Source organism: Merops nubicus, unplaced genomic scaffold (assembly GCF_000691845.1).
Source record: "Merops nubicus isolate BGI_N331 unplaced genomic scaffold, ASM69184v1 scaffold19379, whole genome shotgun sequence".
Lineage (NCBI taxonomy): Eukaryota > Metazoa > Chordata > Aves > Coraciiformes > Meropidae > Merops > Merops nubicus.
Window position 1 is genome coordinate 83747 of NW_008633287.1, and position 13169 is coordinate 96915.

The 13169-nt window shown below is 40.1% G+C and overlaps 1 protein-coding gene across 1 annotated transcript; it reads right to left on the bottom strand.

The window, feature by feature from the left end:
- Nucleotides 1–1824: 1824 nt before the first annotated feature.
- ROR2 (receptor tyrosine kinase-like orphan receptor 2) lies at nucleotides 1825–12712 on the bottom strand (the record flags this gene model as incomplete). Its single annotated transcript, XM_008948217.1, has 5 exons — nucleotides 1825–3625; nucleotides 5302–5504; nucleotides 7078–7323; nucleotides 8841–9155; nucleotides 12585–12712. Coding segments are annotated over 5 exons (2335 nt in total), but the record flags the coding sequence as incomplete, so codon positions are not given.
- Nucleotides 12713–13169: the final 457 nt, after the last annotated feature.

Below are 13169 nucleotides of genomic sequence, written 5' to 3' on the forward strand. Positions count from 1 at the left end.
CTATATGCAGAGCACCTAGAGTTGTAATGCTTTCTGACTGTCAGAAATGGGCTGAACTTTAGATAGTGCTGTACAAATGTTTCCATTGACTGCCACTCATTCATTTATTCTGTCTCTTATCTTACTGATGCATCTGTCGTGTTCCTGGATCACTTACTCTTCTGCTTTTGAGTAGTAAGTTAGCAAAGGAAGACAATGTAGTTGATTAATGAAGTTCATTAATCTGAGAACGTGAAACCTAGAAGAAACAAAGAACTTAAATAAACTTCACCGGTTTTATTTATTTATTCTTTATTTAGTAATAGTACCCAAAGCTGCATTATATTAACACAAGTAATAAAGCTTTCATATTTTCCTACCAGTGCATTTCCAGATCCAGGTGAAATGCTGGAAGTAAGTAAAGTTGCCATACCATGAACATAGGGTGTAGATCACAATGATACACAACTTACACGTGAATCCCAATGTAATAAAAGAAAAAAGTTGTAGTGTAGGTATGAAACCTGTAACCTAAGAAACTGTAGCCATCTCTATTTCCACAAAGTACCATAGCAAAACAGTGGCTGTGGGAACTGTGAAGAAAACATACTTCATCATATTTTTTGCATCACTTTATTGAATACTCCATGTTGGATGCACAACTTACAAATATAGTGTGTGTTGGCTGCAATGAAGATGTGTATTGCTTATATTACAGAAAGAGTCATGAAATGTATGGACCTGTCTGCATGTTTAACAAAATGAAATACTAACAGAATAAAACCGTACCACATGAATATTGTAAATGGTTAAGTTATAAAGTCATTAATTCAAAAATCCAAATATTTCCAACAAAAGTATATAAAATGTAGTAAAACATAAATTACATTTAAAGGTCTGTACATGATTCATCCTGAAAACAGAAGCACAAAACCAGCACTTTGTACAGTATTGCTTATTTCTGTCTTCTAAAGTTCAAAGATTCATTTTCACTGAAAAGGCAGGAAAAACATGGTTTCACACGCAATCCAGCAGTAACTGTGGTAAATCAAGGAAGTCTATAACCCCACACAAACCCCAACACTTTTACAATGTGGGAAAGTAGATGTGGAGCCCTCTTCTATACTTGATAACCAATATGTAATTAAAGTTGGATTGTGAAGTTAGTGCACACCTACGATATCCCCTACAATATCCCCATTTTTGGTTAACAGTGTATTAAGGCTGCTTGCTGCTGAAAATACACAGCAGAGAAGGAATACTTTCATTCACAAATGCAGACGTTCCCATTTGGAAGCTTCTGTCACAAGTCATTCATTGGGAATGATGAAAGAAAGCCATCCTCTCCTTTCGTGTTATTCCACAGGATGTTGTGGATGCTCTAAGTTTATGAAGGTTCAAAATCATTTGGATAAATTCACGGTAGAAAATTCCATCAAGGGCTACTAAACAGAAAAAAATTCCACTTCTGGCTTGGGAACTCCCTAAGCCACCAAGTTGTGGCAGCTGGGGAAATACCCTGGGGAAATTTTACATGGGAAACTGTCCTTGCAGTCTTCCCCGGGCATACATTACTGATGGCCTTTCAAGACATGCTGCTGGGATGGACAGACCCATGTTCAGACTCAGCACACTCAGTTTTGTGTTCAGTTTCCCTACTTTTCTGTTTATCATAATACAAAGACAGATCAGTATTTGCAACTTGTAATTTTTTTCTGACTCAAAACAATCTTGTGTCCACTATATCAAAAAGATAAATACTATAAACTAAGCTGTCCATCACATCCAGGGCACTTCTTTATGCTCAGAGCAATTCCGCAACCATAGCTGGACTCCTTTTTGTGTTATTGATTTAAGCATAATTCACTAACATTACACTCACGTATCATGATATACATGATGTGCAATGCTATTCTGCAACATGTTGCACAGCAACAGTACATAACTGAAAAGCAGCTTCCCTCAAGAACTGTAGGACAGTAAAAAAGATTAAACCCAGCAATTCTATACCATCATATTTGCAAGATCTGATGGTGGCAATGGTCAATAAACCTGGTATATCATTACTGCTGCACTTCACACGGGTGTAGGATTTTTAGTTTTCTTTCTTTTCATCAGATCAAAATCACTGCTACTAAGCCTAAGGTTCTACAGCCTCCATGCACAGAAGTGACGTGAAATTCTAGAAACAAGGCAAAATCTCTCAGGCTTCTGACTGAATTTCTGCTTCGTCCATCTGAATTGTATCATTATCGCCAAGCAATTCTGTTTCAGGCACGGAGCCTTCCTCTTCCTCTTCCTCCTGGACAGGATTCTGGGTGATGTCTTCTGTTCCATTGTGTGTATCATCTGTGCCCTCTGAAAGCAGAGCAGCCCTGTCGGCCACCGATGCATTGGAAGGCGCTGTTGTTACGTAGCCTGTGCTTGTGGATCCACTCCCGCTGTGGTGGGAGCCTGGTTTGGGAATGATCTGGGGAGGCATTTGCTGAGGAGCCATTTGCATTGGAATTTGGACAGGATAAAAATTTGGCAAGTAAGCGCCATAGGCAGGCATTGGCTGGTAACCATTGACTGGAATGTAGAGCTGAGGAGGCGGGACCATCGGTCTTATCTGCCCTTTCATTTGTATGAATTGCGGCTGAGGGAAAGATGGTGTCTTCTGCTTTGGTCCAATGTACCTAGCATTGCTGACATTGCTGACAGGGCTTGTGCTGAGGGAACTTGTTTGCGTGGTGTTGCTTGCGCCAGAGGTTTGTGCTGAGCTGTTGTAATTAGAAAGGTTTCCCCATGTTCTTAGTCTGTTGTGTATATCTTTAAATCTTGGCCTTCTGTTGGGAAACTCATTCCAACACTCCAACATCAAAGTGTATATCCACGTGGGGCAGTCATCAGGACATGGCAAAACCTGTCGGTTCCTGATCATCTCAATGACATCCTGGTTAGAATAACCACAGTAAGGCTGCAGGCCATAGCTGAAAACTTCCCACAACACAACTCCGTATGACCATATATCTGAATCAATAGAAAACTTGCCATACATAATAGCCTCAGGGGACATCCACCGGATAGGAAGAAGAGAATTTCCCATCAATTTGTAGTAATCAGCAGCGTAAACTTCCCTGAAAAGGCCTAAATCAGATATTTTCACATTCAGTTTATCAAACACCAATATATTTCTAGTGGCCAAGTCCTTATGGACAACATGGTGGCTTGAAAGATATTCCATTCCTGCAGCTATCTGAGTCACAATATGGAAAAAGTCTGCTGGTTCAAGAGTGGATTTTACTGTCTTGTCATCGTCAGTGCTGCCAACATCTGAATGGGGAGATCTCATCACCAAAAACTCATGGAGGTCACTGTGGGAACAATAACTAAATATCATGCTTATGGGTTGTTCCTTCGTCACTATTCCCAGCAAGCAAACAATGTTTGGGTGCTGCAATCGTGATCTCATCATTGCCTCATGTTTGAATTCTTCCCGAAGAGCCATTTCTGCTTTGTCTTTAAGTGTCTTGATAGCAACAGCTATTGTCTGTTCACCTGGTGCTGTACCAAAAAGATGGCCCTTGTAGACTTTCCCAAATCTCTCCTCTCCCAGTTCCTCCATAAACCGCACAGTGGACAGATTGATTTCTTTAAGTTTAGCCTGCAAAGAAGCAAAGGAACTCAGTAAAAAATCACAATGTTTTCTAAGCAACAGAATCTTTTATTAAAGAAAAGCTCTCAGTGGTTGGGTGCTCCAAATGGAAGATAAACTGGGCCAAAATTACTTTTCTGGTTTTTTTTACATTCACATTAGTATATCGCTCTTACGATTAACCTTGAAATGAGTTATATTATTATCAGAAATGTAAATTGAGTTGTGCTGCAAGCTGATGAGTATAATTATTTTTACAAAGGAGAGACCGTATTTCCTGCAAGCTAAATGGATAATCGGTCCAGAGTATATCTCGCAAACACTGACATCTATTAACTGCAGCTGCTCTTGCCCTACAGACTGTCCCACAGATGCCCACTGGAGACTTGTCAAAGAAGTTGTGGTCACTAGCCGAGGAGCTGGCGGCCTCGGGGTGAACTGAAACAGCCCTACCACCAGGAAGGGGAACAGAATTGCTCTCTTCTGATACTGTAGTAGCAGATATGCCCTTCCTCCTCAAATGCACTACAGGAACAGACCCTGCCTTTGGGTAGCAGGACACAGTACCCCTGCTGTGAAACATTGTGCTAGCTCTGATGAAGAGGAGGGTGGAAGAAGAGGGGCAGAAGGAAGAAGGAATTTCTCTCTGGTACATGAAGAAAAGGTAGCAAACCCAAGAGTGAGAAATCCCCAGAGTCTGCCTTCTGCAGCCAGCAGGGAAAGCAAGGGAGTTGGTGATGGTAATCTAATGGGTTCATCTTGACCAGCATGGGATGGAGGAGTCCCTGACAAGGCCAGATGCAGCTGGCACAGCTTCACACACAGACCACTGCAGCAGGAAGAAGCAGGGCAGGCTACAAAGAGGCTTTAAAAGGAGATTTGGGAACAAGCTCTGATATCAGTGGCCGACAGACTGTGGACTGGACCAGACAGTTTCCAGTGCATCTCAGACTCAGTCATTAAACCTCCCCCTTATCACTCAAAATCAATTCAATCTGTTACGATTGGCAATATCCTGTAAAATTCTACAATTTCCTGAACAGATGTTGAGAACTGTTCCAAATTGACCATTTTTTTTAGAGCTTGAATCTAGTAAATCCTATGATTGAAAATTCAGCATTAGCTCTGAACAGGATTTTAGAGATCATTTAGTTCACCCAGGAAATCACATGTAGAAGCTGAGATTGGTAAACAGAATTTCACAGCCATTTTCGTTTCACCGTCCTTTATGAAAAATGTCACAACCCAGCTCAGCTCTCTGTTCAGTGGTGGTTCAGAATACCAGCAGACTGAGGTGATGGATTAGACAAGAATACTCACTATGCATTCTGCTTTAAACAAGCAAACCAGTCACATCATCACCAGGAGTGAAAAGGAGCTGCAGGCTCAAGACTGGATGAGAAACAAAAAAATTTCCAGTCCCTGGGACAACAGGTAGAATAGGGATTGACAGGTAAGGGCAAATGTCATAAAATACTTTGTTGTGAAAGCTGTTTCCCGAGGCCAAGATTTCCAAAAACAGATAGGGAGTGCAACACCTGGTTTTCACTGAAGTAGACGTCCAGTACAGTATGGGAACTGCATCTCTTACAACACAGCTCAATTCAAACACCCACAAGCTGAGACACTGACAATCACAACTCTTTGGAAATACATGGCCCCAGCAAATTCTGGAAAAAAAATACCTGTTTGTGTTGGTTAATGAGTGGCATTTCCATGTCCTGGCTAGGAGATGCCATCAGCTGGCGGCGCTGTGGTGTAGCAGCAGAAGCCTTCTGCTTGTTTCTACACATACAGACCAGGAAGAAAAGACAGGCAATAACCAGAGGGATGGCTATACTGGGAACCAGGATGTAGAGGATTCCCATTTTGCTGTTGTCACGTGGACCTGTCAGGCAGAGAAATGTTCATTGTTTTCAATAAGTATTTTTAATGCACTCAATAGTAAAAGAAAAAAAAAAAAAAGGACTACAGTGTGATTACTAATACTATATTTTGAACAAAAAGTAAATGCCTGTATCTTGAAAATTGAAGTCATATTACTCTCCCTCCCTTCTCCATAATTTTCCATTATATATTTTAAAGAAATTTGAATGGATATAGCAACTAACAGTATGAACATAAATCAGGAGCCCCACATTTCACATGTTGACTATAACAGCACATGTTTTATTTCACTTTCTTTTTGAGGATTCCCATTGTGGAAACTACAGAACATAGACCAGAGTATGATTGCATTATCTTGTTAAGGGGGAAAAAAACAAGTGAGAAGTCTTCATCACAGTATATAACAATGAACTCAATGTGGTAAACCACAGCAAAATATTGCAGTCTGGACTTAGTGCCCAGCTTCAGCCATTTAATTAGTGCTTTGCCCTCTTTATACCTCCACTCATACTGCTGCTACCCACAGTGAAATAAATCTCACTTCTCACTGGAAGACCCATTTTTTGTTCTGTACTTGATAGAATTAAAGGGTTTTGTGGTACAGACATGAAAGAACCATCAATATACTTAATAAAAGTGTTATGGAGCCTTCTTAAAATGCTTTTTTTCTTGAAACTTATAGACCTTAGGAAAGCATAGTGATGTCCAAAATATTCACTGGATCTGCGTGGAGTGTTTTCTGCAATCTGTGGTTTTGCTATTTGTGACTACTGCTTTCACCACAACCACATCCCAGCGTTATCTTTACACCAAGTTACATGTAATGTAGAAATTTGTTATCAATGTCAAATCATGTTACTGTAAAAAAGTGAAATAACTATGAAATTTCATATCAGTTTTGAGCACTCTTAAAAATCCAGGCAATCTGTAACCAAACCACTCTTATGGCTTCCATGATACATCTGCTGCTGCAAGAAACATGCTTTTCTTCCTAATGAAGCACAGTATTAAGTCGTTTTGTCATGTCTGAAGACTGTTACCACTAACAGCTCTGAAGTGAAGGCTCTACAGGGTGGGCCAGTATTTAGCTGTGCTTTTTATTTTTGCTCTCAGTTGTGCAGTACAGAGCCACTAGCAGCTACTGTATGACTTTTCTGATAAGATCATCTCTGCTTCTGCACTTCACACATGGTGCTTTATCTCCCTCTACAGGACCTGAAAATCCTTGTTGCCTACAAGATGCCATACAGAGCAGAGGCCATATACCATGGAGTAATGCAAGCAAACCTAACACCTACAGGTTGATTCGACAAGTTTAAATATAAATTGCAGAAGTATCGTTAATTATTATCTCAGCTTAAGCATCCAATATGTGAAAAAATGTGACACAGTATCTCAGTTACAAGCTCTGATCTCCAGAAAACATTAAATGCCTACAACACAAAGCAAGGGTGGGTGCAAAACATTTGAAAGCATAACTCTCTTCCATGAATTCTATTTGTAAAAATAGGGAACATTCAAAATTACACTGGAGTCAGGACAATAGTAGGGGAAAAAAGAAACAGAATACATACTACAAGAAGGTATGTCACACAGTTCCATGCGTACGTTTTTATTCTTTGTAAAACACCAGGGCCCATCCATCTGACCTCCAGGATTTCGGCAATAAGCATGTCCTCCACCTAGCTCTGGAAACTGTATGCTTGTCAGATCATGGTTGTGGGGACTCTGCGAGTCCCAGAGTTGGCAAGTGTGGCCTGACTTGGTAATGCTGACCGTCCCTCTGTAGTCTGATCCAGAACCATTGTAGCACTGATGATCTGCAACACAGGGTTTAACAAAAAGTTGCAATCTCAGCTTTATGGATATACACACCTGTATTTGGTAACTGCACACAAGTCAACACTGAGGAGCATGTGTGGGTGTTTAGATTCAGGACAAGGTAAGTTAAACTAAATTAGATCCATGAGTTTCACTTCAGGAAAAGTCTACAGATGCCAACAGTGTAAACTGTCCACGACTTTTACTTCTTGTACTCTTCCCATCTTCCTCTCGCTGCTCACCTACTAGAGAAATTAGTGCCACATTTTCTAAAGACTTTTGCCAATTTTTCCTTCTTTTGTCCTTTAGAAAGAAGGGATTTGGGCCCTTCTCTTTAGATATATCACTTTCATACCTGCTGAACTCCTACATTTATTCTTTGTTCTGCTATCCTAATACTTTTTCAGTGCTTGTCCTCTATATCTAGCACCTGAACTGAATCATGCATTTCTCCATATTTTTGCAACATTACCTTCCCCATTTTTCCGAGACCCCCTTCCAAGCCCTCAGGAATCCAGCTCTCCCAAAGCCCTTCCTACATCCTTCCCAGGGTGCTCATTGACAATTTTGCCAGACTTTTTGTTGCTTTTGTTCTCATGCCTTTTTCGTGATACCTTTTCCCTGGGTGATTTGTCTCTGTCATAATTTTCTCAGCTATTTCTGCTTATCAGCTACACTAGATTATTGCCTGACTAGCACACAGCTAGTGTGCTTCCATGCTCCCTGTTATGCCATGACCCCCCACTTCTAACTGTGGTTTCAGACAATGGATATTTAGAATAATCTTCTCACACTTTGAACTTTAAACATCTTTAGTCTCTTGGAGTTTGCTGAACATTTTAGGGGGTGGTGATTAATTGCTAGGAAATAGAGTAGGCAGGAAAACTGTCAGCATGTAATTACTGACAACAGAACAGCCCTTCTTCTTCTGGATGCAAATACAAATTCACAGAAGCAAGATCAATGTTCTCACCCATCCTCTGAGGGTGAGGAAAGACAATTACACTCCATGCTCAATTTACATAATTAATATTCTTGCAGATTTCCACATAGAAAGAATGAATGTTACATGTTTAATTTTTTAACAGATTTTTTTCAGTGAGGCTTCCATAACCTGAGGTTTATTGACAGAACAGCTGTATGGGGGGGACTCATTTGGAAAGGCAAGAACTGAACCAGAGGTGGAGGGAGGCATGTGGAAAGGGAAGCCTGCAATGCACCATGGCACCTCACAAATCTGAGTCAAACCAATTGTGTGAACACAGTTTTATTGCCCAGGGTGTTTCATACAACTCTTTTCAGTACTAACCAGAATCCTTTAAACTTCCTCTCCACTCTAACTATGCCTCATCACAGTGCAAGATTATGGTTAATATTAACATGACAAAAAGTAGCAGCATCCAGTATAGCAATACTTTCTTTAAAAAAAAATGACTGACAAAATACTGTCTCGCAGACCCAACCCAAGGAAGCAACAAACCCTCCTTCTTCCCAATGATGAAACATCCAGACTTACACTGGCTGAGTCTCTCCACGGGGATCCCAATCCTTATGCAGTTGGCAGCTTCCAAAGTGTCAGGTCGTGGAAGATCCTCACACTTAGGCAACTGTAGCTGCATCAAGATGAGGGGGTTTGACCTAGCGATGTTGTACTCTTGCCTACAGAGATCATTCTCCAGAACTTCACATTCATCCCGGCACAGCTCCCGTGGCTTAGGGGTCCGAGAGCGCTCGTCACACAGGGGAAACACAAAGTGGCAGAAGGATGGTATAGCAAACTGTGAGCACTGATCGGACAAATGCGTGGAAGTGCCAATCATGGTAAATGCAGCTGGAAAGAAACAAAAATATTGCTTAAGCATTAACTCACAAAAAGCATGAGAAACAATGTAATTTTCATGTCATCTGCCTTATACAACTTTCATCTGTTCTGGAGGGTCTGAAAGCCTACTGAGCAGAAGGGAAGTAGGCCATTTCTGCTGTAAAGTAGAGTTGACAAATGCAGAAAGCAAATGCAGCATCCCAGTGTCCCTCTCATGTCTGCACAGAGCTTGTAGGACCCCAGTTCTGAGAGACTCAACCAAGTGACTAGCATTGAGCAAACTGTTAGCACTTGACTGTTTTTAACTGAAAAGATAAAATGTGAAAGCAAGATACACCTGCCAGGATGCTGACACGTATTTCCAAAGTTCCTAATTAGGTAAAAACTGAACAAGGCTTACCTAGCTTCTTCCTCTTGTACACATTTTGATCAATAAACAAGACAAGTGTTTTTCAAGTCTTGACAGGCAAAAGTAAGTGTGTCACTGGTTTCTTGCAAGATATTGCTATTAACAGACATGACAAGACTCACAGGCAGCAGTTTTTTGAAAAATGAATGTAATCAATTTCAGCGAACTGATCGCATTAAGATGAATGTCATCATGAATCAGGAACTTAATCCTCCCCTTCAGCTCTCCGCATCTATGCACTAACATTTATCTCAGCATTTTCTTGCACATTGCAAAGAAAGGATAAATGTGCGTGTCCATTATTCATACAGGAATGAATCAAGCTTTAAATGTAGGAATGTTCACTCCCACACTGGAAAGCATAATTTGTTAGTGAGGCTTGTTAGACTGCAGGTTCCACCAATGAACACTGTAAAAAGAGAGGAAATGAGTAGTTCAAGTCACTCAACAGTCTATTTACAATCTACAAATTAGTTCTTTCTCTCTTGTCCAGCTCACTACTTTCAACCGTTTATTTCCTGCTGCCACCTGCTATCAGAGAGCAGGTGTTTCTTCCTACATGCCACACAAAAGTGCCGTGCAACACCAACTCTCCAGCCTTTTCTACTGTTTACACCTTTACTTCTCTAAACACAGGAATATAACTGTTTAGCAGTCATGTAGGAAACACTGCATGCAACCACAATATCCGGCCTCAAACAACAGCTGTGACATTTGCTTGTGACATTTGCTTGTCCCAAAGACTAACAGGGACAAAATAAATCTGGAGGAGTGAAGTGGTCACTGTTGGCTATTTAAAATAGCACAGTAAGTTTTGTGAAGGCATTACAGATAATTCAGAGTGGCATGAGTGAAGAGTACATAAGTCACAATTCTGTCCTTATTTGATGAGAAATGCAAAAGCAGGCAAGGCTATGTGGTGGCATCTCAGGGGTTTAGTTTTTCTTAGTTATTAAGCAGATATTAAGCAGCACAGGAAAGACATTGCTAGATACATATCCATGGCTCAGGTATCAAGTCCATGTACTCTTTACCATTGGCCTTCTAGTCTTTCAAGTCACGTCTCAAAGCTTTTCTCCAGAAACATCCATTTTATAACAGAAGGCTGCAATTCTTACTTAGCTGGGCAGCCAGGACCCAACAGCACGAGGGGCAGTTGAGACAAAGGGAATATATTTCACACAACAGCACAGCCGGGAAATGAAAATCCAGAATGAAAATTCTCCCTACATGCCGCCTGTAACCTTGCCAAATATTCTTGGCACCGGGCAGTAGATGTCACCATTTCCCACATACAGCCTCCCCTAGATGCCCTACAGCTCTCAGCACAAAGATCTTCCACCAAAACTCTGCTTAGGAAGTATGGGCAAAAGTATAATCAAAATCTCAGCAGCAGTTACACAGCAGGTATTTTTGTAGTTACCACAATTTGAAAAATACCCTCTCATTTGGACAGAGAACACTCAGTCTTGCAATTCCTGTCTTACATATCTTAAGAAACACATATGTTGTGAAATCCTCAGGTTTACTTTGCACAAGGTACTTGGTATGTCCTTTGGATGTATATAGTTTGAAAATACTACATTAGTAATGGGTTATCATTACTGACTAGCTAGGCACTGGGCAGCTTCACATGAGGGTTCACAGAATTTTCCTAAAATGAACAAACAGTCCCATCAGAACTCACAACTCCACAACAGCCCATAACCTCCAAAATCTAACAATCAGTGGTAGTACGGATTCAGCAACAAACTAATGAATGTTGTATTTCCTGAAACAAGTAAAACCTGATAAATAAAACATTTTCTGGAAGATACCAAATTTTTGGGGGTTTTGGTGGGTTATTTTTGTTGTTGTTTTTGGGTGTGTTTGTTGTTTTGTTTTGGGTTTGTGGTTATCATTTGTTTGTTTTTAATACGGCATTATGAACCTAATTCATGCATGGAGTTATAGATTTAATAATTTCAGTTAGCTGAACATTTCCATATTGCTGAGAAACATCCAAACAGGGTAGAGACTGTATTGTAGAATAAAATGGTATCAGTAGTATTACTGACATAATGATAAAAGAATCTGGAATTGTAACAGAATACAGTAGAAAGAGGGAGAGGAATAAGTCATAATAGCAGCAGGAAAGGTAAGCACCTAGATCTGATGACCATCTCAAGAACAGAAAATATACCCTGACCTGGATTTTTGGCTTGACAATGCAAACTTACAGTAATATCTTAGAGATAGAGCTGACAAGCCAAGTCAAATACTTTTGGCACCTAGTTACATTAAAATTGCAGGTTCATTTAGTTAGCCATACCTGGCCAGATGAAAATAAGCTCATGTTGGCCTAAGTTAATTTGACATATATTATGATAAACAGCTTGCTTTATTTCATTATTCATTTTCTTCCTCTACTTGTGTTACCTCAGAGTCACAGCTTCTAATGTCAGCTAACAGAGGTACAGTAAAGAAAAGTCACGTTGATGTACGGCCCATTAAAAGCGATTAAGGTTTCGGATACATGTTTGTGACTGTACTAAAGCTATGATCAGAGAAAAAATCATCAGGGGCAAAGCACAGGAACGTAAACTCTTGTTTTATATAAATCAACATGAAATTCTGACTATTCAATAGAGGAGGAAACCCAAGGGAAAAGCTACCACACATTTTTCAAGAAAATTAAATGCCATAATTTCTTATTATATCACAAATTAACTAAAAGAAAACCCTTCTGTTTGAATCTATCATGCAAAAAGTTCCAGTATAAACTACAAGCTGTTAAAATGTCAATGCTCTGACATTTTACTTAAGGACATGGAAGAAGCTTCTACATGTGACAGCAGATATTCATCTTCCTTGCTCCAAATTTTGATAACTGCACAAATGGGAAACTCTCTCATGTCCTCTAAGCCTTGATGTAAGGATGTGCTAGTCATTGACCAACAGAACAGAAATGGATGATAGCAGTATTTATACCTGAGTTGGATACATTCACAAATGTTTTCTGCCCCGCTACAGAAGATGCATAAGCTTACCAGTAATTCGGTTTTCAATTTCCCCTTGCATCTGCAGGGAGTCCACATAAATGGTCCTGTTTCCAATGATTCGTGCACACGCAATTCCCCTGTATGGCTGACAGAACCCATCTTCATGGTAATCTTCTCTGCAAAAGACAGGTTAAGATTCTATAAGCAGATGTTTAGATGTCCCAAATAAATTTTTACAAAATATATTCTTATAAAAGGAGAAAACTCCAGAAGACTGTGAATCTGAAATTGTTCCATTCCCCAGGTTCGGCTTTCTTCACCATTTGTCCCTACACTAGCCTATAAGTATTAATGAAGCACCCTGTAAAAGAAAAAAAGAAATAAACCAAAACACAGGATTAACTTGAAAATCATATGGTAATAGTAATCGGATTTGACAGATGAATCTATTAAAAAGCCTTTAGAGTGAGACAGCAACATAGATCTTGTTACATGTCCCCGTGCAGTTTTGGCATCTAGTTGCACCCAGTACACTTAGGCAAACAGCTGGTTCTTTTTTCCTAACTCTCTCTCCCTTTCTCCATTTCCTGTAGTGAACAGCAGAACAGATCTTGCCAAGCTTTAACTAAAACA